Genomic DNA, 24375 nt, shown 5'->3' on the forward strand with positions numbered 1-24375 from the left:
TTTTCTCCTCGTTTCAGTTTCTGCTCCAGCTGACCTTTCGCCAGAGATTCGAGTTAAAAGTCGACTTCCCGGATGAATCAGCGAACGCTCCACCCACTTCCGTGACGAGGACATCCAGCCCGTTCCGGAGCATTCCGCCGCTTTCCGGAAAGATTCTACGGTTGTCCCGAAATCCTGAGAGAAGCTGCCGCTCGCCGGACCGTCTGGTTCCACCCTGCTCCGCCTGTTCTGCGTTTTCTTGCTGTTTCGCCCCTTTCCGACCCTTCCTTTGCCCATCCCAACCTCCTACAAGATCCCCAAGACCCCCGGGAGCCATTGGTTGCCAACCACCCGCTTGCCGGAGCTCCAATCGACCCGTTTTCGCCGTTGAAGTTGCTGGTTTCTTCTCTGCAGTTCAGTCCAGATCATAAGCAGAAGACAGCAAGGTTTTGGAGACTTTGTGGCCCGTTTTCAAGCCCTTCCCGGCCTCCGTTGGTGTCACCGCTTTGGGGTTTATCGACCGCCTTGGCGTCGTGGTCGCCGTGAACTCACCGGCGCGCAAAACCGGTGAGTTTATCCTCTAATTCTTGCTTAGTGAGTTAATGATGCTTAAGGGGTGTTTAGATTAGTCTAATTAGGTTTAGGTGGTTAGATTAGATTATTTTAATGTAAATTAGATTAGTTGTGTGATTAGTTTAATGGATGTTTAATTAGGGCTAATTGTATGTTTAAATTAGTGTAATCTAGTTTAAGCCCTAATTAATTATTTTTAATTAAATAATTATTTCGAATTTATAAATATTATTTTATTAAATTATATTATTATAAAATAATATTTAATTATTAAATTTTCGGAATTAAATTTAATTATTTAATAATTTCGAAAATTATGCCGGGATGGCCGGTCGTTAGAATTTCGCGATCGCAGCGGTGCGATCGGTTTGTGTTAATTGTATGTTTAAATTGAGAAATTGAGTGATTGATGATTATGGTGAATAATTCCAAAAGTGTGGAATTGTGTGAAATTCATGAAGTTGTGGTATTTAACTTGAAAATACCCGGTGTTAGCTTTTAGCACCGTAATTGGTTTGTATGACCGTTTGAATCGATTGGATTGATTGATTGATTGAATTGAGATAGGAATTGGTTTATATATATGTATCAGCTTGGGCGAGCAATTATGATGTACACATATACATACATACACATATATATATATATATATATATATATATATATATATGGCGCTTACGGTGAGCTAAGATCGTTTTATCAGCTTGTGCGAGCACGATCTATATATATATATATCAGCTTGTGAGAGCAATGATCGTTTATCAGCTTGTGAGAGCAACGATCCATATATCAGCTTGTGCGAGCTATCATCTATGTATATATCAGCTTGTGCGAGCTACCATCTATATCAGCTTATGAGAGCATTGCATCCATTTCAGCTTGTGCGAGCCATAATTGTATTGATGGATGAATAGATGGTATGGTTTAATAGATGATATGAATTGATAGATGTGTGGATCGTATGATATCAATTGGATTGACTGAATTGATAGACCGATGGGTATGTCGGTAGTTTCAGCTTGTGCGAGCATTGTTGAATATGAATTGTGCGACGTGCGGGAAAGGGGCGAGGCGAGGTAAGCCCACTATCCTATTTGTGTGGCTAGAGCGCCCGAGGCGTATTTTCTCCCTAATTGAGTTTTAGAGGGTAGGACTCGGCGAGACGTAGTCTCATCCCGGTTGTGGGATAATATTTCAGGTCCCTAGATGATGGTCGTGGAGGACCGGAAGTCCTGGAGTTCGGAAGGTGGAGGCTGAAGAATCGGCGAACGTGTCTGACAAGTTGGTCATAGGACAGTTCCCTAGTTGTTGAGCCTATCTATTTTGTAGACCATCCAGTGTTGTATATAAACCTATGTGTTTATAGAAAGCTTGTTTGGTTGTGATTGATTGCCTGCTTTTCTATCCCAAGTTAATTGTTGTCGGGGATTTGTTTCGCTTCCGCATGCATAATAAAAATTGAATGGGTCGGCGACGTGTCCTGGGAAGTCGCATTTGTATCGACCAGAGTGGGATGTTCGCGCGCTCGGAGGATCGGGGCGTGACAACTGCTCCACCCAAGAAGCAAATAAAAGACTTGTCTTAGGTCATTACAAATGGTATCGCCGACTCTCAACCGCATGTGGGGCCACAGCGAGGACGCTGTTCCTTAAGGGGGGGGGGAGAATGTGACGACCCAGACCTAGGGCAGTACGGAGGTAGTCCTGGAGCTAGTTTATAAGACTTAGGTCCCTCTAATCTGTATAACGCATTTTAAAACTGTGAGGACTCAGTGTCCAAAGCGAACAATATTATACAGTGGGACCCAGGTCATTACAAGAAGGCCAACTTTGCACTAATGGAGTTTGTAAATTTTTTCCCAAATATCCAAATATTGGCCAAATGGGTTTTGGGTGTCCAAAGTCCATTCCTAGTGCAAATCCCAAATTTAGCCTTAACCTGTTGTGTACAAGCATTTAGGAAACACTTGAATTCATTCGGGTTTTGAAATATAGGAAAATTTTATGTATTGCTAAAAGAGAGAAATTGAGTAAATTTTACGCAATTCTGTAAGGAAATTTTTGCTAACTCGAAATTGTGTGTGAGTGTGTGGTTTCTTTCTTTATTTATTTTATTTTAAATTGCATATAACATAGACATTAGTGCTTGATTGATAAAATTTGGGATTTTGATGGTGCTGGCAAAGTGTTAGTAGAGTCATAGATAAGTGCTATCATGACCAAATCTGAGTTATAATTTTCTCGAAGCACTTCTTTTGAAGAATGATTCGCTTCCTCTGCTTAAAATATAATTGATTCTAATTATTCCCTTATGCAAATTTTTTTCATTTCATATTATCCATGAGGATGCTTAACTGGAAGAACAATTGCTTCAACCAACCCATATGTTCTCTTTAGAAAATTCCTTAGGTTTAGCTATCTCAGTCCCTTATCAATTCTTTTCATGGTAAATCATTAGTATTTTTTTTTGATCAACTGCTATATTTTCTTCACAAGATTCCCTAGCTATCTTGGATTCCTTAAACAGATTTACATGTCAAACTTGACCAAGTGCAAAATATCAATCAAATTCATTATGTCTGGAAAAATCATGTTATGATTTTATGTTATGTTCATTCAAGCGTCAGAATATAGCAATTGAGGCCCAAAATGTATGTGAAGTTCAAGTCGAGGCACCGGACCAAGGTAAGTGCACACAAGCCCCCCAAACAATCACTGTGTAGATAGGTTTTTTGATGGTTCACATTCCTTGACCCCAATCGGAAGAAAGATCTCGATATGGTCCACAAAACACGTATGATGGTCAAGCCATGATGTAGATAGGTTTTTTGATGGTTCACATTCCTTGACCCCAATCGAAAGAAAGATCTCGAGATGGTCCACAAAACACGTATGATGGTCAAGCCATGATGTAGACAAAGCAAAGTGGGTCCCCCCTTTTCATAATCCCCATTAATTCTTTGCTTACATTGCTTTTCCAACGCGTGTTTGTACTCCATCCATGCGAGCCACAGACCGAGCTTCCATGGACATTGCGCGTCAGCCCATCCATATGAATGCATTACACATTTTCGCAATGACTCCAAATAGCAAATCTCATGAAAGCTTCCAATAATTTCAGTAGTAGTGCCATATTGCTACTATTGCATCACGCGTCACTTTCAAAAACAATCTTGAGAGGATATAACAATTTTATCAACTTAATCATATAAACGTTTATGGGAAATATCAATGTAACCTTTGTGGCCAATTTCTATTGAGAATTATTGTTGCGGCGACTTAATTATCTTGGATTGTCCAGTGGTTTCCATAAAAAATTGGTCACAAAAACTATATTAAAATATTGCATAAAGGTTTAGAAAAGTAAGTAAGAACATGATTGTCTGATAGTTATGTTTATTATCTTTTGTCATTTGCTGAACTTCATAAGTTAATTAAAAGTAAATTTTGTTGATGTGCTTGGAGAGAGAGAGAGAGAGAGAGAGAGAGAGAGAGAGAGAGAGAGAGAGAGAGAGAGAGAGAGAGAGAGAGAGAGAGAGAGAGAGAGAGAGAGAGAGAGAGCATAATTTCTTAGAGATGTGAATTAAGCTTACAAAATTAAATATGTTTCATACATAAATCTAAAATAGATACATTGGATATGTCTTATTAGATAAATGTAAAAGTAATTCTCCAGATACTTACTTTCAATGGGTAATTAATAGGCGACACTTTCCATGAGGGATGTCTATCTTAACTTATTTTTGAACGATTTTCCTTTTATTTTTCCACTTTAATCAAACTAAATATTTTTTTGGCCTCTATTCAATTAACACTTGGTGATCAACAATTTCATGCCAAAGAACAATTTTGTTGCAGCCGGTGACTATTTCAACCTTGGCAAGGGTTTGCCTCATCAATTTCAAATTTGGGTTTGTTTCTCTTGCGTAAATTCAATCTTTCCAAGATCCCCCTTCCCTTTTGCAATGCCAATGGCTCCTTTCAATAATCCATAGTTTGGAGACACCCACTCACACTCTGGCCATTCTCATCGACACAGCTCTTCTCCTTAATCGACACCCCATCTTGACATTGATCATTAGTCGTATCTGACATCATTAACTGTAGAAACTATTGTACTTCGTTGCCCCATTGCTGCCATTGACAAGTCCTATTTGAGCTCTCGACCTCATCGACCACTACCCCTAATAGAAAATCTAGCATCGTCGTCGTTAGATGGAGGTCAATCTGAGCTTTAGGCTAAGCACAAGCAAGCCGAGATTTGATGCATCTTGAGGAACTGAGGATTTTAGCATCCGAAAAGGTGACCGGTAGCAAATAACTCCAATCCGACTTCCTGTCACTAGGACCAACTACGTGATGACATGAAGCTCACGAGGTCATTGGTAGGGGCCCTGATTATGATGTTGAAGGAGGCAATGGAGAGCGAAGGAAGAGGTGTGAGGAAGATGAAGAAAGAAAAAAAATTAAAGAAAAAATGTTCTTGGACAAAACTACCCCAAGATATAAATAAGATTGAAAGTTTGGGTCCTTATTTGAGACAAAATTAGGCACTTTAGGTCTTTATTTGATACAATGTCCACTTTGAGTCCTTTTTTGAAAAAATGAACCCACTTCAGGCCCTTATTTGAGATTTTCCCAAGATAAATCATATTTCTTGAATAATTTATTCTTGTGATCACGGTAATATAATTATAGTGGCAACACAGCTAGTATGTTCTTTTCTTTCATTTTTTTTTTATATATATAATAGGGGTGGTTGTTAAGGCCAGTAGGGAGCAGACGTTAAGGGCGAGGAGTAAGGAGACCACAAGAATTGCTTTTAGTCAATTAATAATTAAATTTTTTAGTCAAAATTAGAACGCGTCTCTGGATCCCAATATGAACACATGAAGTATATGAAACGGCAATGCTGCTTCGTCTTCCTGCTTTGCCTCCTGCTTTGCCTCCTTCCTCTTCACTGGCTCGAGTACGCTTCCCAGCTCAGGCCCTACCAGCCGAACGGAGGCATCTTCTCGGTTGACATTCTTCCAGTACCTCAAAAACTATCCACAACAGTTGAGTTTCACAGAGAGAGAGAGAGAGAGAGAGAGAGAGAGAGAGAGAGAGAGAGAGAGAGAGAGAGAGAGAGAGAGACAGAGAGAGAGCTGCAATGGAAGATCATTGCTCAAAGCAACAGTTGAGTCTCAGCGAGAGCGAATCGCCTCATCTTCTTCCCTCTTCGGACTCTTTGGAGAAGATCGATGTGCCGTTGGCGTCCGGATCGAATTCTGACCCATCTGCTTCATCCACCCCTGTGAATAGAAACAATTACTATGTATTCTTGAGCTTTAGAGGCCTTGATACTCGCAAAGGCTTCGTTGATCACCTCTACCGTCAACTCGCACGTGGGCCTACATCATCCAAACTTCGTGTTTAGAGATGATGAGAACCTCCGCTTTGGCGAGCCAATTGCTGAAAATCTTCTCAATGCAATCAAGTGCTCTAAGGTTTCAATCCCAGTCATCTCGGAAAATTATGCTGCTAGCGAATGGTGCCTTCGCAAACTCATTCATATTATGGAGTGCAAGGAAACTGGAGGACAAATAGTCTTGCCTGTGCTGTACAAGGTGAAACCCAAGGATGTGAAACACATGCCAGGGAAATTTGGAGAGGCCTTCAAATCTGGTATGCATCGTTTCAAGGAGGATGTCAAGCAACAAGGGCCGGAAGCGCTCAAAAAAGCACTTACTCTTCGAGTATACGAATCAGAGGTGTTTGCTAGTGGGTATGTCGTTTAACTTGTTTGAAGAGATCCTTGTCAAAAGAAGAATTTTTTCTATTTATCATCTATAATCCTTGTTTTGTGAGCCATGAATAAGTTCTCATGTGTTGTGTTGTTTGATAGGCATGAAGGGGAATTGGTAAATGAACTCGTAGAAACAATATTGTGTGAGCAGCAATATGATCTCCAACCACATCTTCCCATAAACTTGGTTGCAATCAAGGATCGTGTGGCTGAGGTTATGGAATTGGTGGATCTTGCTTGCCCGGACACTCGAATTATTGGGATTTGGGGGATGGGCGGCATCGGTAAGACAACCCTAGCTACGATCATCTATAAAAAGCTTTTTGACAAGTTTTGGTACTGCAGCTCTCTCAAGGATATTAGAGAAGAAATTAATCGCAAGGGTGTCGAGCATGTCCAATCTCTACTCATCTCAGAGATAACAACAAACCCTCTCCGTAGCGTGCATAAGTTTGATATAGGGATTGCAATGATTCAATTAAGTTGTGAAAATAAGAAAGTACTTATTCTTCTTGATGATGTGGGTCATCAAGACCACCTCGATAAATGATTAGAGGTTGTAATTTTGGGTTAGGAAGTCGAATCATTATTACATGTCAAGATAAGGCCCTCTGGAAGTCTGAATATAAAAGGTACGAACTCAAAGCTCTGAATCCCGAGGACTCTTTGATTCTATTTAATAGGTGTGCATTTGAAGGGGAACAATGTCCCACAGGACTCACAGATCTTTCTCGTGATATTGTTGCCACCACGGGAGGACTTCCCTTAGCTCTCAAGGTTATAGGTTCACTTCTCAATGGAGAAAAAGATCAAATGGTGTGGAGAGAGAGGCTGGAGAAATTGAGGAATGTACCTACTGAGGATGTACAAGAAAAGTTGAGGATAAGTTATGATACATTAAAGCATGAAGAGAAACGGATGTTTCTAGATATTGCATGTTTTTTCATTGGAACTGACAAAAGAATTGCCACCTACTTTTGGGCAGATCTCAAATTCTTCCCAAGAATTGGATTGCAAATATTGATTAACCGATCATTAATAAAAATTGATGATATGAATCGGTTTACAATGCATGATCAACTAAGAGATTTAGGTAGGGCTCTCACCTATCCAGTAGAGAAGAAGCCTTGGGAATGGAGCAGACTACGGGATGAGGAAGTCATGAGAGTTCTACGACGCAAGGTAACAATGATGTCTACTTTTGGCCTCTCACATGTTCTCCAATGGTAGTCCCTTAAATTATTATGATTATTGTTCTTTTGCTCTGACTCATTGATCATTCTCAACATGTTGTTAGCATTTTCTTGGTAAAAGATACATCCAATTTTGGCCTTTTGTTCATAAAAACTTTGCACTTGTGACTATAAGGCTAAAAAAATATTCACATCTTTTTTTAGCAAATATGTTACTGCTTCTACCATATTACTTGTTGAAGCACATAGGTTCGAAACACCTTGAAATATATCAATTTTCGGAATAATCTAGAAATGCATAATTAGGTTAGTTGATTTCCTAAAACAACACTACAAAATTTGATGACTCTTACTAGATAATTATTAGAAAATCATTACTTATCTTGTCAGTTAAAGCACTAGTAAAATTTTAAAAAAATTAAATTCAAATTTTTCAGTTGTGGATTTAGCTTTTCTTCTAGTGTCACTTTTAGTCAAATTAACAAATTATATAAATTAAGGATGGAAGATTGTTCAAGATACATTAATTTATAAAGGATGTGGCATAGTTGAGGATTTTTTAGTTTTGTTATGAGCTCTACGAGTGTATCATGGAACAATCATGTTCTGATACATGATGTAAAAACATAAGGCTATTCTACCCAATATTCATAATGATATCCTAGTGTTCATACTGGTACTATGCATGGATCTAGTTATAGGTATTTTGGGCACATAATTCAACATTGTGCAAATCTAAGGAACGGTAAATTACAACAAAAGAAACTAAGTAATTACTGACATATGATTTTGTACATATTCTTACAAAGTAATTTTCAACCAAAAACTGAAAAGCAAGATTGAATTCAAGAAAATAAATGATTGTAGGAAATAAGTGACAGAATAGTGAAAGGTGAAAGAAATAGTATTCTCCTCAATATATTTGCCTTTGGTGTAATACAATATCCACCTCTATTCTGTAATGAGCAAGCCTTTCCTGGTAGGGATTAGTTGAGCCTTAACGCACCCACACAAACCAAGAGGAGAATAAAATCTATCATTAGGTATTAGCAGAGAAAAAATAGATAATTAATCTATCAAATAAGATAACTAGAGGAGCAAGAAATAAATGATGGAATGCAAAAAGAGGAAAATGATAATATTCCCTATCCTTTATTTACTAATTCATATATTTTTATATGAATGGGCAAATGCAAAAATGCACCAACAAATTCTTAAGACGAGGTCGAATTTTATGACTAAATAGGGCAAATTCAATGATGACTAATTGAGTAGTGAGCTCATCTTAGAGGAAAACTATCCAATCAATCCCAAATCTACCATATGGATGTCAATTCAGTGATAAATTTACCGATTTAGTTCTAAATCTTGGCACGAAATTCCAATGTAGTCATTCTGATTGATTTTTGTCGCAAATCGTTGGAATTGAGGCCCAATCATTTTCGGCTATCTTACATGGCACACCGCCACTTCAAAGATTTCATGCGAAAATTGATCAGAATGACTATATTGAAATTTCATGCAAATTTCTAAAACTAAATCAACGAAATTGATAAGTTTTGGGTTGATTAGACAATTTCTCCCTTGTCTTAGGATTAGTTGTTGAGCTTTGAGCTTGAATATCCAAAAATGAGAAGTCAAGTTCAATAGACCAAATTCTTGTTTCCATCCAGCCATATGCCAAAACCAAAAATTTATGAATAGGAAGGGAATGAGTTGTTCTCCTTTATGAATGCAAAAGTCTGATTAGGTATTTTTGTTTTTGAAATGTACGACATTTCTCATATATGTCAAACGGACATCGGTTGTCAATACTATGTATGTTACAAAATTTAATTTCAAAATCTATAAGAAAACTACACTAATTTTATATAGGAGTTTCACATAAAACATAAAAAATTAGGGCATATGAGTGAAGATCGACGTATTATATGATCATGTAATTGTAAAATATCAGATATATTTCTATTTTTCCATAAGTGTAGACAAAATGCATCAGCCACAATATCATGCAAAGTATACTAACAAAAGGAGGTTGGATGGTATTTACAATCCTCAATTTTATTTTATATTTTTGTAGGAGGAAAATGAAAATATTGAGGCGCTATGTCTAGACCAAAGGGGCTCGAGAGAGTTCATGGAGCAAAAAAGCTTCAAAAAAATGCCTAACTTGAAGTTTCTTAATGTGAAGGATGTGGATTTTGATGGAGATTTCAAAGGATCATTCGTTGAATTAAGATGGTTAAAGTGGGAGGGATGTCGTGACTCTTTTGAGGCGACTGACTTTCATTTGGAGAAATTAGTCGTACTTGATTTATCAGATGATCATTCTTATTATAGTGGGAACAATATTAGTGAAAATTGGAGAGGATGGAGTTCAATTAAGGTAAAGATGAAAAAGGCTTTTTCTTTTATTACATTTGATTTTAAATCATTATATTTCTAATTGCTAATCTTGGAACATGTTTCTTTCTTGTAGATGGAGAACTTGAAAGTTCTCAATCTTTCGCGGTGCACAGAATTAAAGAGCACCCCTAATCTCTCTGTATTTAAAAATTTAGAGATGCTAATCCTCAAAAGCTGTGTTTGTTTGGAGGAAATTGACCCTTCCATTAGAGATGTCAAGCGCCTCATTTCCTTGAACTTGAGTCGCTGTGACAGATTTAAGAAATTACTTGAACAACTTGGCGAACTAGAAAATTTGGAGGAACTTGTCGTAGATTACATTTCGATAAAAGAAATCCCTTCATGTATAGGATCTCTGAAGCAACTGAAGAGGTTTAGTGCTGGTGGATTTTCGCCACTTACTGAAGTTCCCATGTTAGGGGATTATGACAAGTTGCCACCAATCCCTCCTTCAATTGGGAAGTTGGGAGAGTTGGTTGTGTTGAAGTTGCTAAATGCATCGATTACGGGATTGCCCGAATCTATTGGGGAATTAAACAAATTGAAAATTTTGTGGCTTCATGGTAGCAAGATAGAAAGGTCACCGAGCTCTATTGGAAAATTGCAAAGCCTCGAAGAGCTGGATGCCTCCCATTGCTATAACCTTGAAGGACAAATTCATGTCGATAAAGGTGGATTGTCTTCTCTAAAGACCCTAAATTTATTCAGAATAAATATTTCTGGCTTGCCGGAAAACTTAGACCAACTTTCTTCTCTCGAGCGCCTCAATTCAAGTGGCTGTGAAGAGCTTGAGTCACTCCCAAAACCTCCTTGTAGCTTATCATCCCTCTATCTCACCTGTCAGAGCAATGAGCTGGCATCGCTCTCTCACCTCAAGCATCTACAGGTGCTCTTTATTGAAAAATGCATGTCTCTTCAAAGCATCCCAAAGCTTCCCTCCTGCATACGGAGGCTTAGCGTTTGGGTATGTCCCAAATTGGAAAGGTTGCCAAAGCTTTTTGATTTGGAATTTTTGTCGTATTTACGGCTCGAGGATTGCTATGGACAGAAGAAATTGGATGGACTGGAAGCTTTAAAATCCCTAAGAGAGTTGAACCTATCCATACACCCAGAGTCCTCCGCCGGCTACGGCGTTGATGTAGAGGATGCAAAGGTAGATAATCTCCATGCGATACGAGGCCTCGAAAAATTGGGATCCCTTGAAGTTGTAAATATCTCTGGGCGCAAGCACATTCAAGTACTGGACCTTTCAAAGTCGGAGCATCTGAAGGAGTTGATTGTTAATTATTGCGAAAGCTTAGTTGAAATTCGCTACCCTAGTAAATTCCTGAAGACCTTTTATAGGTCTGGGCGCAAGTCACTCGAGAAATTACCGGACTTTTTACCACACAAAGAGCTATGGTCGGATCTTGATGAAGAAGATGACTGAGGTTTGCAGGAGTATAGTCGGATTTTCATGAGGAAGCCAACGAGGTTGCGGAAGACTTGGTGCGATTCTGGGCATTGGGGTAAGAAGCAAAGGAGGGTGGAAATCGAGCACAGAGAGAAGAGGAAGAGATTGAGGGGTCCACCATCATCTGGTGGTCTGTTTCTGTCCTACTTCCGGTGGATGACGATGGGATTGACTGATTCGAAAGTGAGATTCATGCTCACATTCTTTGCTAGCTGAGAACTGGAATTCGACTTCTAACCTCATTGAGTCATTGATTGCTTTGACCCTTGTGCTCCAGCTTGAATGGAAGCATCTTCATGTTGGGTCTTCATTGCTTCCGGTTGCCATATCTTTGGAGTCCAGGTGATTAGACCCCTTTTCTTAACGTTAATCCATTCTTGTCGCCGATCGATCGGTTTATTCATTGGTTAATTCTTGGCGTGATCGATGCATGCGCATTCTGGTGATTCGAGGTCTTGAGTCGCTATTGTTGGTCTGATTTTGGACGTTCAATGTCTGCACACAGAGGAAATGAAATGAAACTAATTCGAGCTTTTCTACATGTTCAGCGAATAATGTTTAGTTCTCCTGTTATATTTATCAACTTGCGATTCCTGTTAGGTGCAGAGATCTGCTCGGTTATTCTCTTTTACCAGTCAGATAACTCTAGCAGCTTTTGATTAGGTTTCATTTCAATGGTAGTGAATTTTCCTTATGTTATCTTAGCAGTCATAGAGCATGTATAGTAGGATTATCAAAATTTATGAGCCTATTACAGGTTTATGTTGATTTTATCACCTTGTCTAGGTAGTGTGGAAATTGACTGCAGAGTTGTTGGAACTAATGTGAACTAACTTCAGGTTGCACAAGAAGATTACCTTGATTGATGAGGTTCTACTTTCATAGCCATTTCTTTCCCATTCTCGGATTTTGAAGCACCATGAGGGGTGATGAGAAGTGACAAGATGAACAATCTCCTTTGAACCATTTGTTTGTACACATGATCCAAAGTAGCATTTTCTCCATGAGTATGTGGAAATTCCTTATCATAAGGTTCTTCGAGGATGTCCTCACTCATACCAGTTGGCTAATAATGTAGTACAATGGTGTTGAAGGCTACTAATTTCACACAGAAAAGGATGCTAGTGTTCGAATTGTTGTGATGATGATATGGCTTGTTCATTTTCTCGTTACTTTTTCTTTGCTAGCTTTTAGTTGAATGGAATTGCTCCTTATCTCCTTTTGACTCTGGGAAAATGTAAAAGCTTGAGCTGCGATAATAGAAGTCCATTGATTTCTTCTTTCACTGGGAGTTGTCAGGCTCTGACATTGTGGTGTGTTTGGAAGAACTTTTGCTTTAAACTTTCATCTATACTATTGTTTTTAGCTTTTGCAACATGTCTTTTGTTCTATACTCAGTGCTTCAAACCTTTGAAAAACATAAAACTTTGCATTTTATGGCAAATTATAGCAAAATAATTCATGTCTTGCCGACATTAGGAAGTACATTTTGATTTCTAATGTTGAAACAAATGCGCCACTAAATTTGTTTCCATTTCCATGGTTAGTGTTCATTCTGTCATCCTCTATATGAATCCTCCGTAATGTGATGGTCTTGCTTTTTGAAGATTACAAACTCTATACTAGTTGACTGTTGCCCCCACCGATGTGAAATTCAAAGTACAGAGCTGACTGAGTCTGATAGTAAGTGGCTTTTCTTTTAAGTTACTTGAAGATTTCAGCTCACAAAAATGTGTGGAAGAATGACGTTGAGTCATGCTTGAGAAATATCTGGTCGTTGGCTGGTTCAACTATGAATTTGGGGATTGCATCTCTAGGGGGTATGGGTTATGTTTGATGCAGGGGTGGAGACTGCTTTGGTCAACTTATTGTCTGTTCCCTAGCCTTTCAACGTTTTTCTTTTCTCATGTTAGGCAAGAAGGTTGGTCCACGATTGAGCCGTGCCCTCAATCGCTAGTGCTGCATTGTTCCGTCATGGAGTCTCTCCCCGATTTGCCTGCTAAAACTCCATATGTGCTGTTTGGGAAGCTTTATTGTGGAATAAGGAAGAAGATCAATCTTTGGAGCTTAGTTTGGAGGCTTTAGACGTTGCCACCATAAAATAAGCGACATTTGTTTTGTCCAATTTGATTGTTGCAGAGAATTATGTGTCACTGTTCAAATCCGCTTTTGTTGAACCAGTGTACTCTATTTTTACATTAATACAAAAAAGGTTGTTTGGGGTGTTCATCAGCACGTTTAAAAGTTGAAGCACGCGGGTTGGTAGATGAGTTACTGATTTGATGTTAACTTTTATCCCTAGTAGTTTGGTGCAATATGTTGTGATTGACTTAACATGATGAAGTTACTGTAATATTTGAGATTTGGCCCAGTATAAAAGAAATCTTGGGGCCCATTTAAAGAGAGAGAGAGAGAGAGAGAGAGAGAGAGAGAGAGAGAGAGAGAAGGTTGAAAAGCCAACTAAACAAGGGAAGTGGACGTCGGCTTAAGGGGAGAAAAAGAGACGCTCGGCTCCCTCTTAAATTGAAAGCTCATATAGAAAGAAAATGGAGGCAAGGGAGAAAGAAAAAGATCGACTGGAGATCGCTAACATCTCCTACTAAACAAAAAATATAACAGGCATAGTGCCGTTTTCTGTAAGATTACCTGCTTTCATTAGTATTTTCAGTTTGGATAGGGCTTTTCTTTGACACGTTATAATCTTCTTGTCTTAATTCTAAAAACTGGAGGAAGTTGTTTGAGCAAAGTAATTGTAATGCTTCAGTTTTATCTAGCTTGTGATCATGATATGAATGAAAAATATCATATTACCTCCAAAAGGATATTTGATGTCTTCAGTCAAATAGCATGAGATTCTTCATTCTCGACGTGGTATCAGTCTGCACTTGTTTAAATAATGTAATACTTTTCTCCACCTTTTATAAAATAGAGAAATTCACTATCTGATGGATTCTGGAAACTGCTCACACATATGTGATCTTGATTGCATTTTATTAATTCGTTCTTTGGCCATGGAAGTAGGCAGTGAAGGTACCATAAACGTGTTCTGCATTTTCTCAAAGCCAGGGCACTAATATCAAGATGATAATCTCCATGGATCTAACTCAAACTTCGTTCATCGCTTAATATGCCAATGTGAAGATTGCTCTCTCTGAAGGCAGATATATGGCCTTGATCAGGCTGAAAGTATTATCATCAACGGTGGAATCCCAGTACAAATCATGTCGCCACTCTTTCCATGTTTTACTTCATGCCTTTATTAATCATCTCCCAAATTCGTACCTTAACATCATTCGCAATTTATTACTTTCAGTTTGGTCATTGTTTGGTGATGACAATGTCTACACTCCAGAGGCTTAAAAGGAACAGAGGATTTCCGCCGTATTGTGGATAATAGGGTGAGATCCAAACCAGAAGTATGGAGGAAGTCCTTAAATCAACCATATTGCTTTCGTGTTTTTTGGATAAATATGACAAGTAATCAATGGGTAGCTAGAAATGTGATTTGCTTTAAGTCCTTTAATGTTTGAGAGTTGATCTAGACCTCTTAATGCTATCTTTTATTGAACTATAGCTCAAATCAGAATGTTTTGTTACAGCTGCCACAGAACGGAATTGGAAAGCAGCCTGCAATAACTGTGATTTCAGCCATAAATTTGCACCATTTTTGGCTAGGTTGATGACAGGAACAAAAAATCTGCAGAGCTTGGTATAACCTAGCTATTCATGGCACTGAAAGGAAGTGGGAGGAGCTATGCATATGATCGTTAATTTTCTAGACAGCTTAGTTGGTACTGCATCAGAAGCGAGGACTTCCAACTATAACTGTAATCTTGACATTGGAATAGCTCTTTGGCAATATTAGGAGTGCAAATTGACTTGGAAGATACTAGTCATGTTCTTTTATTGTCATTTTCACAACAGTTTGATGCATGTCTCTGAATCCTTATGAAAGAAATCATGTTCTTTCATTATCATTTACGCAAAAAGAATTCGAGAATGATGGAGAACACATATGCCCCATGTAGAATCATGAAGAATATTTGCATGACAGCAGCACAACAGAGAGCTGGTTTTGGAGATCATCTGTGTTTCCTAGTAATTGTAAATAGAGCAGGTAAAGTATCATATTCTGTTAAGAGTACCTACTTCACATTAGTAATTTCAGCTTGGCATGGGGTTGCGTCAATGTCTTATTGTTTCCCATGTTATTTTAAGTAATCTCGCGGTTGACTAAGTGAATGCAATGCTTCAACATCATCTGGCTTGTGATCCTAGTAGGATGAAAATAGATAAGAATGCCTTTGAAGCACATTGGATGTCATTATACGTCATCAGTCACAGAGTAAGACTCTTTATCCTTGACATGACATGAATATGTTCTTATACGAACATAGAATATTACATTTTTTCAAGTTATGTTAAAGTTGGTTTCCTAGAGCATAGAATGTTTATTATGCGATTCTTTCATTTATTCATGCATAATAAAACAAAACTTCATTCATTGATGGCAAAAGTTCCACCCAAAAGCTTAAAGTATTAGTTAGAGGTAGACCGGATGTATGTAACCCCTATTGATACCCTTTATTCAACCAATGTGGAATGACACTTCTAAGGATTGATTGATCATAGCAAGTACTCATGTTTATGTGGTTTGGATTGCATTTTTAGTGGCTTATGTCCACTTATTCTGTCATGGTTTAATAAGCCATTGGAGGTACCATCATAAGATTATTACTTTTCTCTAATACGGGACACCGATGTTGAGATGATGAATATCCATGGATCTATATTCCACTTTGTTTGTCAATTGAAGTGCTAATAGATTGCTTAATCTGATGATGGATTCATGGCCTTAATCCAAAAGTAACATCTTGTATGGTGGAAAAACTGGTAGGAATCATGTTGCACTCTTTCTTGTATTTCATCAATGCCTCTATCCGTCTCACATGTTCGGACCATCAGTCAGTGTCTTTAATGTATTCGTTCTTTATTTGGTGATGACAATTTCCCATGCCCTTGAAGCTTTAAATGACCAGGAGCTTCACTGTAATTTTGGCAATGATGCGAGATCCGAACCAAACATTTGGGGTATGGATGCAACAAAGACATTCTTTAAGCTGATTGCATTGTGTCATGTTTTATGAATGGGAGTTGTCCGTCATAGTAATTAAAACAGGTGCTTTACTTTACTCCAGGAAGGTTTGAGAGCTGATCTAGATCCATGAATGTCTATTTTTCTTGAATTTAGTAACTTAGGCCTTGTTTAGTAACCATCCAGACAGGGCTAAATTCTGATTTTTTGTTTCTAGAATCAGTTTGGGCCCATAATTGCATTTGGTAAAATTTTTGTTCCTGGGAACAAATTGGGAGTAGAATCAAGGATAAAAAAAAAAAAAAAAATGTGATTCTTGTTCCAGAATCAGAAAAAAGAATCAAAACTAACTATTTTCTTCTCTTTTCTTCTTCTTCAATCGCGTGGTTGCCGTCCGCCACCGTCCGCTACCATCGCCCTTGGTCACCACCGCCGATCGCCGGCAATCGGTCCGGCGTGCTCGCCAAAGGCTTGCTAAGCCAGGGCGAAGTCTGACGAGCTCGCCGATGGCCAGGCGAGCCTCGCCGGGGCTAGGTGAGCCCTACCTAGCCCTGGCAAGGCTCGCCCAACCCTGCCGGTGGCCAGGTGGGCCTCGCCTAGCCCCGGCGAGGCTCAGCCTTGCCAGGAGTGCACCGCACTGACCGATTGACCAATGGGGGAGAGGGGGAATTTGGCAAGGTCGAGCCTCGACGGGGTTGGGTGAGCCTCGCCCAACTACCGGCGAGGCTCCGCCGACGAGGGCCAACCTCACAAGGGTGGGTGACGCTCCGGTGAGGTCATCGGCCCTCGTCTGGCCGGTCGCCGGTCTGGCGACTGGCCTGAAGAAGAAGAAGAATAGGAGAAAAAAGACAAAAAAGGAAAAAATGTATAAAAATTATTCAAAAATTAAAAGAAATTAATTTGGAGCAGAATCAATTAGCATGGTACCAAATGCAATTCTATTCCAAAATCAGAAATTTTAGACAATTATGAAACGACTTAAAATGCTTAGAATCTATTCCCCGAAACAGAATAAAAAAATAATCATTTCTGATCAAAATCTATTTCCGGGAACATAATCATTACCAAACATGCCGTTAGTAACTACTTTCTCTCTTCTTCTTTTTTTGGACAATAATTTTCCCTTAATATTTACACTGAAAATACTTCTTCTGTACATGGTAGTGAAAGAAAAAGGATTATTGTGCCTATGAATGAGGTGCTAATGATTGATCTCGTTGGGTATATATGGTTGACTGAGGAGGATTAGGATCTTAAGGAACATTACAAACAGGTATTCTTAGTTGTACAGGAGATTGATTGCAATCTTTATATGAATGTTTATAAATAAATTTAAGTACAATTTAAGAGTCAAAATCATGATATTTATGGAAAATCTATAAGTAACTGGTAGGGTTGCTCGTCCTTCAGGTGACCCATATTCCTATCCGATGACAAAGTATATTCTTTGATCGGGGAGAACAGGGTACTAGATAGCCGCCTTGATCGAAGCATCGATATGGGAATAAGAACTTGAAGCATCAAAATCAGTAGACAAAAGACTGCTGCTCCTGCCGCTCGGTTCACAGGGTTTTTAGCCTACCGAGAACTTGCCTGCTCCTCCTGCCGCTCACCAAGCGGGTGGAGCATTTGTTATCCTTATTGTTTTCTCTGCTGGGGCCCACTCCTTTTGCTTTAGCCATAAGCTATGGCAACTCCAGCTCGCAACCACAAGGGTTCGCCCTTCGAGGCCAAAGTGGGCTCCTCAGTTAGTCCTCATTTAAATTACGTTAGGGGCTCTTTGGCTTTTGCTAGATCTAGAGAGATACTACGAGTCCTCCGCTTTATTAAAAGCGAGGATCACTACAGGAGGTCAAATCAAGGACCTATGGAAGTTAGAGCCCCGGTCAATATTGGATCAAACAATAGGGGGCCGTAGCATTGACCTCTTTTTTTATTGATTAAATGTCTTTGAGTAGTTCCAAGGAATGGAGATGCTGGTTGTGGAAGTTGGCCAAGATGCTTCAGAGGGGTATCAAGCTTTGGACCATGGGGCAGGTAATAGTAACTTTACAAGGAAAAGTAGAAGAATTTAGTAATGTTTTAATAAATCAATAGATCACCAATATTTTTCAATTTTTATAAGTGTGATTAGTGAAATACAAACCTTAAAATGAATTTTACCAATGTCTCATAAATTAGTTAGGGACCAACTTTTCTCAAAATTTGTAGGTGTTGCACTATAATATATTTACAGAAATATTAATAAAATTAGTAAGTTACAAGCTTCTTTCCTTACGAAATATATTTTCGTCAACTGAAAATTTTCTATTGTTAGTATATTGACAATTTGATATTAGCAACATACGTAGGAGGGGGTTTAATATTTAATCACTGAATAAAAAAAATGGATTATTAGTTAAAAAATGTACAAAATGATGGATTGAAAACGTTAGTTTTACAAAGCACGCATATTTTCAACAAAACGAAAGAGAAATATTTTTCTTTACACGGAAACTTTTTAATGAACCGGGTTTGCTAGTTCTTTTCTTTCATGTGTATGTTTTATTTTGGGCCTGTAATTACCTAATATCCCAATTTTCAAATTTTCTGATGAAAGAGGTTAGGAAAAGGCCAATTACATTTTTCTTTCCGTCTCCTTTCCTTTTACGTAAAATAATTAGGTCAAATTTAATCATATTCAATGACACAAGAACGGGAAGTTGGTCCAAGGTTTTGACGTAATGCTTCAGAGAAATCATTCTATTGATAACTTTCCCATGCAAATGTGATAAGCTATCAATGACTTTCCCATGCAAATGTGAGTTATAAAATTATTCTATCCTGTCTTGAGAGAGGTGAGAGTCGACTCGATTTCTTTAGCTCTTGCTTTTGTTGGACCTGAATGAGTTGTTTTTTTGTTGATTCCAAATGTTGCTCGTTGATTAATTTTGAGTTTGGGTGTGCTCTCGAGTTCCGAACAGGTCAATATTTGCTCCCCAACTCACTCCTCACCATGTGTTCAAAGAAATGCTTGAACCAGATTTCACTTAGGCCTCCTCTGATTTTGGGCTGATTCTGGGCGTTTGTTGGTCCTTAGACGCGGCTTATAGTTTTTCTCTGACTCGTTGCGTGATGTGTCTTTTCTATGTGCGGATTGTGTCTTTTCCGTAAAATGCGATTACTGGCTGGAGCGACGACAGCCGTCAGGAGTAGATTTGCTTTTGCAATGGCAAGTCGAGGTGGAGGCTGGCCGGGACGTGGGACGTTGGTTGCTGATTTTCTATGGGTGTTAATCGGCTGGCGTTAGAGGCAAAAAATTGATGGTCAATCGGTCTGGCGATGGGCGCATAATGATTCATTCACTGTGAAGCTTGGCGCTTGTATTCTAGCGCTTCAGTTTTCGGTCTTGACTAAACTTTCTCTCAAATTTATTGTGCTCCTCTGATGCCTTGGTGTGATGTGAAGGGATCCCGCTGTTGATGTTCCGGCATGGTGAGCTTCGGTCATGTTTGAGCGTGCTCTCTCTCTTCCATCGTTATGCTGAAAAAGAAGAGAGAAGGGGTGAGGGAGGATAACGTAGGCTTAAGTGGGCTTGCTATGAATTGGGCTTGGTTTAGGTCAAATGACCACTGGCTTATGTCAGTTTGGGCTGGGTTTGGATTTTTAACTGGTTTATTTGGGGTTGAGAACCCAATTTTGTGTCCATGGCCCAACCCGAAGACCCTATTTTCTGAAAAATATTTTTTTGCAAAAGAAATACTTTAAAATTTTCAAAATTGCGACAAATTCTATTTTGTTCTCAAAATTAGGAAAAACGCTTAAAAATTAGTCTTCAGTTATCTCAGTTCCTTAACGATTCTTTTCATGTTAAATCATTAACATGTTTTTGATACATAGATATACTTCTTCACAAGATTCCCCCGCCATTTTGAATTCCTTGATCAAATTGACATGTCAAATTTGACCAAGGGCTAAAATGTTGATCAAATTCATCCTATCTAGAAAAATTATCTTCTGATTTTATGTTATGTTCATTCAAGCATCGGATTTTCACACCATGAAAGGTGTTGGTGCTTGTTCTGGACCTTTGAAATGGCAAGACACACTATATCATGCTAACTAGAATAAAAGAAGGGATGGCATTTTGATATGGAGCATTTAAACTAAAGAGAACCACATGTGCATGTGGTTTTGATGTAAGATATGAATGAAGTGACCGTGTAAAATGGACAATTTGTTTTGTCACTAGGATGATTGTAGAGTTGGACGTTTTGATTGCTTTGTGAGAGTTTTGGTGTCAAGACAACTCTGGAAAGATGGAGATTCCTCACTGGCACATTATGGCATGATTCGGTACTAATTGACTCAATGGACAACAAAGTCGATCTAATGATGTAGCATTGATATGCAGGAGCTGTTAATGCCTTTCTTAGTGATGGTTTTTCAATTTGTTGAAGCAACATTTTGAATTGATGCAATTCATGAAGGTTGCAATTCCGTAATGTTTGTTCTTGACAATTCAGGCAGCTTGAGACTCTGTAATTATATTTATCCAACTCCTGATTTGTTGAATGATTGGCACTTCATATCATAGCAATTTTCTTATGAACTTGAGGAAAATATCAACATAAATTATGTGATTCCTTACATCAAAAATTGAACATTGTTACACAAGAAACAGAGGGCACACTTGCGGAGTTTCAGGATTTGGCGTAAACTAAGTCCATATTCAATGATTTTGAAATTCTCTTGTTCTAGAGAGAATGTATTTGATAGCTACTATAGCAAAAAGCTATTTGTCATCGGTTCAAAGGTCTTTTCTCATCACCCTTATGATGAAATTAAATTCCTTCACCTTAATCGTGAGATTGTTAGCATTAGTTAATTAAGTACAAAAGTATAGACTAGTATGTTTAATTTGCATTATTTGGCATTCTAAATTTGTGCGCGGGTCTTTAGTTTTGAAGTTGGTGGCCACTTTAGGTTCTTGTTTTTGCAATTTAAATAGAACTCCGTGCTCAGTGTCCATTGCTCTTCCAATTCTATAGGAAAGGAAAACAAAGGCGCTTTACATTTTTCTTTTTACTGTTTCCCATTTGTTGCAATAGAATTAAAACAGATAGACCAACAGGTGGAAGGGAAAAAAATCAAAGAAGAAAGGGATGATCACGAAGTGAATGCAGGGATCCGAGTTGACATGTCCGTTGAACGTGGACAGAGAGATTCAGGGCTTGTGGAGGTATCTCCCGGCAAGCAACGCAGCTTCCATGACAACAGAGAGGACGTCGATGACATCCTCAACTTGGCATTTGCTTCCTTTAAATGTTCTCCCTCTGGAGTTTTTGAAGTTCGTCATGCGGTTCAGTAAGTTTTGGCTGCACTCCTGGCTCAAGTAGTCATCTGCACAACACCCTGTCAGGTCTCAGTGTCACAATTCTCATATTTCTATGTGGACGACATGACCTGCTCTATGAATAAAAGATCAAATTGAACAATCACACGATATGATTTCATCAACGTCACTTAGCACATTTGACGAGCCAGTGTATTAGTTGAAGTTATTGTCCCAAACCGGTCCATGAGAAAGAGAAAATCTAGACATGCACTTTTTGTAATAAAAGCAAATGTTGATGTCATTGCCCTCACAAGAGCATTTACTCCCTCACATTCTCCTCCCCCAGACCTCAAAATAATGATTAAAGTTAGCTCATGAATGAGAGATAGTTTAGTGACATTGTGGAACAATAGAGCCCTCACAACCACGTTAATCTTAGTCATGTCTCTTCTTTCTTTTGACCCATTAGTCCCCTACGCCATTTTTTCTATCTCCGCTCCATAATATACTTTTACAGGAACATGAATCCATGCATGTATAGACGAGTAAAGCTGTTGTTCAACAATGAAAATGGCTTCCACAATCGTCCTCATAAAATTCGTCCATGCAAACACGTGGGCCAACGACTAGTTATATCAGTCAATTCGATGAAGAAAAGTTGAAGGAATCGATGCTGAAACTCACTATTTTGACTAGAATGCAGGCCTCGTGCTTCACACAGCAAGCGTCGAGGTCGTCGCAGGGCCTCTCCTCCGGACATCTACTGTACAGGAGCCTACAATACCTGCCCACTGGAATTTATGAATGCATGTTTCCAAAATCAGCCTATGACCCAGAAAAGTGAGACTCATCATCTTCCCCCATCAAAGAAATGCCATAACTCCCAAGATGGCATGGATAGTTGATCAGATCTTAAGAGGGGCGAATTATGTCAACATGATTTTAACTGAAACATTCTTGTCCTTTAATCGTCTTAAAGACAACTCGGAGAAAATCATGCGAGCCTCTCCTGAAATTTTACAAGTCTGGTTCTTTTATCACCTAAGCGAATTTAAAGACAACTCGGAGAAAATCATGCGAGCCTCTCCTGAAATTTTACAAGTCTGGTTCTTTTCTCACCTAAGCGAATTTCGAAACTTTATGCGATCATCTGAAACAAATGCTTTTGAAAATCCATTACAAAAATTTATGGTTTTAGGACCGTACATTCCCAATCAAAGCTGTTTAAATTAGGTAAGCTCCTTAAGAGACCCAGCTCCTGAGGCATTCCAATGGTGTGCTGGTTGGTTCCATGAAAAGAGAGCTCTCTTCGCTTATAAGCGTGATCTCCCAATTCCGTTGCTTGGCCTCACCTGCGCCATTCTCTATCACCCTTATCGGGTGGCACGACAATATGGAGCCCTTCAGGAGATCCCATCGCCTTCCATCAAGGAGATCTCTTCAGTTCTTTTCAATACAAGCCATGACTACGCATTCGAAGTTTCTACCGCTCAGAAACCCGGGACAAGTGCCATCGCAAAGGATCGTGGTACTGAAGGGCTTGAGGGAGAAGAAAATCCCACCACGCCTCCATGTCCTACATCCACAACCATGGTATCCCGACAAAATGGAAGCCATCAGTCCCTCACTCAATCAGAGAGAGCAGCCCGCACGAGCAAGCAGAGCTCATGGAGAGGGATTTGGGAATGGACTGGATGCACACCTCAGAGCCAGCCCAAGGAAGCAGGCATCCTCGCAAGAACAAGGCACCCCATCGCATATAAATTAGCAATCATGTGCCCCTTAGTGTTAATCTTGTGAAAGTTTTGTCCCATTGTTTAGGGACTTTTGTTTAATGTCTAGTATTTCATTCTGTCTTTTCAATTGCAAGTTCTAGATGTCAGAAGTCTGCGGTCTATAAAATCCTCTTTTGATAAATAAGAAAGCAGTTAGACCATTGCCATGGGTCAATCTTTATTTACTTTCATGCTCATTCATTGTTTTCACCACGAACAGGTAATTATGAATCGCCGGCCACCAATAGCTCGCGAATGGCCTCATGCACTAGGGCTCGATCAGAATGATGTACAAAATCGCCTCATTAACATTGAAGATGGCGTAGGACAGATGTCCATTGTCCTTCAACAACTCTCAAGACAAATGAAATTCACTCAAGCTGAGCCCAACTCTATGGTTACCTCAAACACCGTCATGACACCTGCAAATTTGCCAGAAAATAGCCAGTACCATAGACAGTTTGAAAGGATCATGAAAAAGTTAAGCCAGCTACAGGAGTAGAATCCCATTGACCTATCCAATTACACCGGCATTGAGATTCCTGAAGAGCTCAAAGCACTTGAATGCGAAAGGTATGCTGATACCTCCCGCCCAGAGACCTACTTGCAGGCCTACCTGGTCCGAAGGATGATTCAATCATACCAATCGAGCTTGACCGGCCCTGCCTTGCGATGGTACATTGTCAGGAAGATTAGTCCCCTTAAAACCTGGAGGGAACTAATTCATGTTTTTCCACCAAGAATATGATATTAACATCAGCCCTGACATAGCCTTGCCCTACTAAGAACTGATGATC

General features: G+C 39.1%; 1 protein-coding gene across 1 annotated transcript; it reads left to right on the forward strand.

Annotated features, from left to right (window-relative positions):
* The first annotated feature begins 4915 nt into the window (after nucleotides 1–4915).
* LOC120291574 (disease resistance protein RPV1-like) lies at nucleotides 4916–13476 on the forward strand. Its single transcript, XM_039309226.1, has 8 exons — nucleotides 4916–4988; nucleotides 5886–6318; nucleotides 6439–6675; nucleotides 7023–7521; nucleotides 10012–11217; nucleotides 11377–11574; nucleotides 11669–11733; nucleotides 13305–13476. Exons 1-8 carry the CDS (start codon nucleotides 4916–4918, stop codon nucleotides 13474–13476), a joined length of 2883 nt encoding a protein of 960 aa, XP_039165160.1.
* Nucleotides 13477–24375: the final 10899 nt, after the last annotated feature.

This window comes from Eucalyptus grandis, chromosome 3 (genome assembly GCF_016545825.1).
Source record: "Eucalyptus grandis isolate ANBG69807.140 chromosome 3, ASM1654582v1, whole genome shotgun sequence".
NCBI classification, from domain to species: domain Eukaryota; kingdom Viridiplantae; phylum Streptophyta; class Magnoliopsida; order Myrtales; family Myrtaceae; genus Eucalyptus; species Eucalyptus grandis.

Coding starts and splice junctions, on each gene's coding strand:
- LOC120291574 (XM_039309226.1), top strand. CDS start 4,916: ATGAAGCTCACGAGGTCATTGGTAGGGGCCCTGATTATGATGTTGAAG. Junction 6,676..7,022: donor AAGCTTTTTGACAAGTTTTG/GTACTGCAGCTC, acceptor TCTATTTAATAG/GTGTGCATTTGAAGGGGAAC. Junction 7,522..10,011: donor TGAGAGTTCTACGACGCAAG/GTAACAATGATG, acceptor TCTTTCTTGTAG/ATGGAGAACTTGAAAGTTCT.